Raw genomic sequence first — 3,862 nt, 5'->3', positions numbered from 1 at the left:
CACAGAGAGCAAACATTTGTATTCAAACCAAACTTAATTTATTTTCAAGTAAATTTTGTAACAAACATTAGATACAGCTTCCATAAGGCTGAATGTAACAGTTCATTAAACAATACTGTCAGTTGTGTCAGAATAAGAGCCAAAATATGGCAACTTTATCAACACCAGAGTCCATTCAGCTCCAGTATTCAAATCAATAAATAACTCAATAATCAGTCATAAATATCTTAGGTTCATATAGAGTTAAATATATTCTCAGATTAAATAAAGAAATAAATAAAGGTATAAAACTCGTTGTTTTAAAATCAGATTAATGTAAATAAAAGGCAGGTGCTTGAGGCGTCTCTATGCAGCGGCGGCGTTCTTCTTCACCACGCAGAAGTCCTGCAGGTAGGTAAACAGGATGTCGACCTCGCCCACGGCTTTGATGATTCCTCGGCCGTGCTCCATCTGAAACCAAACCGACACGTTAGAAACTCTACCAACGCAGAAATAGGGTAAACTCAACCAGATTACATCTCTGAGTGTAATTTCTCACCGTGTTGAGCTTCTGCCTGAACTCCACGGCGTGATGATGGTCGTGATAGTGAGTCACATTCTGCAGAGACACAAGAAGCGACGAAGGTTAGCATCGTTATCGTTACAATCTCTCCTCTGAGCGTCTTCATCAGATATCAGATCAACCACAGGACAACCACACGTTTACTCCAGCTATGTCATAATATTACTGAGTCTGATACTGTAAAAACATCCTGTTCCCTTCAAAATAAAGGACAGTAATACAACAGTTTCATTAAAAAATCACATATTAAATTTATTTTGCCTCTTATATCATACCATGTATCATACTGCACCCTGTATTGTATTGGTAATGTTTGTCTTACTCTTTGGGGGCCAAACGTGGCCCTCAAGCAAATTTCAATTATCAAAAAATTGTAAAAATAAGGAAAACATGATGAAAATTTCCCATGAAATTATGACAAATAGAAACTTTTCTCTAATTATCTTTGTACTTTGTACTGTACTATCTTTTCTGTGTGCTACCTGCCTAGGGACTATGGAAATTAGCAGTTTTGCTTAATTTAGCATGTTTATATTTGCCTTTAATACTTATGTTTGTAAATGTGATCTGTTCCTTTTAAATAATAAAATAAATAAGAGCCACTAAAATGTTATTTTAAGACAAAAAAATTCTTTTAAATTCTGAGAACAAACTAAGACTTTGGAACTTAAAATCAAAATTCTAAAAAACATCTGAATTCTGAGATTACTCTCAAAATTTGGACTTTTCCTCAGAATTGGAGTTTTAAAAAGGTGGACTGAGGTCTCTTCTAGCTGTTCACCAAATTCCATGTGCCTTGGAGTCACGCCCTATAAGGGGTTAATCTTAAAACGATTCCTGGAATTGTGCCAAAAAACGCATATTCTAGATTTGATTCCAAATTGTGGGCTTCCTGTTAGGATTTCACTGTGATGATAAGAGACTTTTTTGTACGTCTTGGGGAGCTGGATATGTGTACTAAATTTCATTTATGTGGGTGAAACGGCTTTGAGGGGCTGAATTTTTATTTAGGGTAAGGGGGTGCTGGTGAGCCATTTTCCATCACTCAGACACCAATAAAATATTGAATTTTCCTCCAGTTTAAAAAATGTGTACCACAATAATTCCCATATAATTCCAGATGGCCAGTTGATCAATATTGCATTGCAATAAAAGATATATAGTATTGCGATATGTCTTATATATTGCATTAGAAAGAATATAATTGATCCCATTGTATCAGGTATTGTATTGCAGATTTTATGATGTTTTTCCCTGCGTATAATGTACTGTATATTTAGCAATTATTATGCAATTTATATTGCAGATTTTTCTATCATATTATATAAAATAACACATATTGTATTGAATTAAATACCATATTGCGCGGCATATTGTATACCATGGTGTAAATCAATCTTACATCTCATATCAGCATTTAATTTTTAAACTTTAAAACACCCAGAATTCCTTCTCTATCCAGTCTTTCTGCCGATCTAAGATACTCACACAGCCGTGCTTCTGCAGGTCCTTGCTGACCCGGGTCAGGTCGGTCTCCAGCTTGTGCATGTGGGGGTGAGCGCTCTTGTGGTGGTGCAGGATGTTGTTCAGGTAGAAGTCCAGGATGTTGGCGTGGAGGCAGCAGATCTTCATTTCGTCCTGGAGGAGGCAGACATCAGCAGACCGTTAACTAAATACTCCTTTTACTTCCATTTCACCAACTTTTCATGTTGCAAAGGTGCCATTTGATTCTCACCTGGCTGGTGTTGACTCGGGGGCTCAGTCTGATGTCGGTATCGTCCACTTCCTGCAAACTCTGAGCCTGAAGAAGAACGGGAACAAGATTAATTTGATGTGATTTTGATGACGTCTGAGTCACACATAATGCTGACAAGAAACAAGATAAAACACTGAATCTGAGGCACTTTAAAGCTGATTGCTTAGAATCCTAATTTGAACCCTAAAGAATGCTTTTAAAGCACGCAGTGGCTCATTATTCTTCCTCAAGTCGCTGAAACCCTGATACCTGACTAGAAATGATGAAAACATGCAATAGCATCTTCATTTTAGCTTCAATGATCAATAAATAAAGCAGCTTTTGTTTAAAATATGCCAAATCAATGCTTGCAAATGCACGTTTGCACATATTAAGCAATGCATGGAAATCTTTGGAGTAACCGTGCCAAAAGAGGGAAACTGATACAAAATATTCCAAATTTTAGCTCTATGTCGATGACATTTTGCTTTCTGTGGCTGTTCATTTTTCAGTTCTAAAGGTTAGATTTGTTTTATGAAGATTGCAGTGATAGTATCAAAAGACACCAAGAATATTTCCAAAATTCTGTAATTCGGCACACCTTTAGTGTCCTTGAACATGCCAAAATATACCAAAATTCAAGGCAAATATTGCTTGCTATGTAATTCTGCACAGCACGTTTTTTAATGCCATATCAACTTATCTTAAATTAGATGCAGTACATGTAAAATATGAGGAATTTTGATGATAAGGCTATGATAAAATAGCATGCAGATGCCTTAAAATACAGGTAATATGTCAGTTTTTTGATAAGCTACAATTACAATATAATTTCTGCTGCATAATTTGTGCTGTAGCCACATAATTTGAAATTTTAATAGTCAAAAAGTACTTTTCTAGAGTGGTTTTGCCACCCTGTCAGTCATTAAGCTTCATTAAATTTGATCAAAATGATCTTTAATCAGAGTTTTTGCCTCATTATTGATGATTATGTGTTTTAATGGCTGACTCACATGTTGTGCCACTTCTTGAACTCTGGTGTACGTCTCCTGGCTGTGCAGCACCGGGCTCATCGGCTTGTTTACGGGGTGCGCCAACCCCTCCTCTGCCCAGCCAATCAGAAGCAGCGGCAGGAGAAGCAGTATGGCGGCGGTGGAGGCTGAGCGGAGGAAGGAGGAGAGCGTGGCGGCGTTGGTCTTCATGGTTTCTGGTGGATGAGCGATGGTTATCCTTCTCGTATCAGGAGAGAGAGAGATTTCACCTGCAGGAGAGACAGAAATAAATCATTAAATAAAGTTAATGAAACAACCAAAGATCTGTTATCAGAGTCTGACTGAGCTGTTTGTTTGTCCTCACCTGGCTGAGGATGCTGATGTGCAGACCTGTCTGAGCCCAGGCCCTTTATACAGAAGAATCCTCCGCCCCCTTTCACAAAAATAGGACAGGTAAACCATCTGAAAAACCCCATCAAACACTCACACAAGAACACAAACGCGCATGGAAATGCACACCCATGCAGGTCAGTGGTGAGTTTGTGCAAACAGAGTTTACTGTCACACAAAGAG

The 3,862-nt window shown here is 37.9% G+C and overlaps 1 protein-coding gene across 1 annotated transcript; it reads right to left on the bottom strand.

The window, feature by feature from the left end:
- Positions 1 to 311: 311 nt before the first annotated feature.
- On the bottom strand, positions 312 to 3,657 carry il22 (interleukin 22). The gene is made up of 6 exons (XM_041781217.1): positions 3,654 to 3,657; positions 3,311 to 3,558; positions 2,298 to 2,363; positions 2,051 to 2,200; positions 539 to 598; positions 312 to 450 (listed from the first exon to the last, which is right to left on the bottom strand). The coding sequence occupies exons 2-6, from the start codon at positions 3,497 to 3,499 to the stop codon at positions 346 to 348; spliced, it is 570 nt and encodes a 189-aa protein (XP_041637151.1). The 5' UTR covers positions 3,500 to 3,558; positions 3,654 to 3,657; the 3' UTR covers positions 312 to 345.
- Positions 3,658 to 3,862: the final 205 nt, after the last annotated feature.

This window comes from Cheilinus undulatus, linkage group 23 (genome assembly GCF_018320785.1).
Source record: "Cheilinus undulatus linkage group 23, ASM1832078v1, whole genome shotgun sequence".
NCBI lineage: Eukaryota > Metazoa > Chordata > Actinopteri > Labriformes > Labridae > Cheilinus > Cheilinus undulatus.
The sequence above is the reverse complement of the archived record's forward strand: the minus strand, read 5'-3'. Positions and strand labels throughout refer to the sequence as shown.

Coding starts and splice junctions, on each gene's coding strand:
- il22 (XM_041781217.1), bottom strand. CDS start 3,499: ATGAAGACCAACGCCGCCACGCTCTCCTCCTTCCTCCGCTCAGCCTCC. Junction 2,364..3,310: donor TTCAAGAAGTGGCACAACAT/GTGAGTCAGCCA, acceptor GTTCTTCTTCAG/GCTCAGAGTTTGCAGGAAGT. Junction 2,201..2,297: donor CCCGAGTCAACACCAGCCAG/GTGAGAATCAAA, acceptor TGCCTCCTCCAG/GACGAAATGAAGATCTGCTG.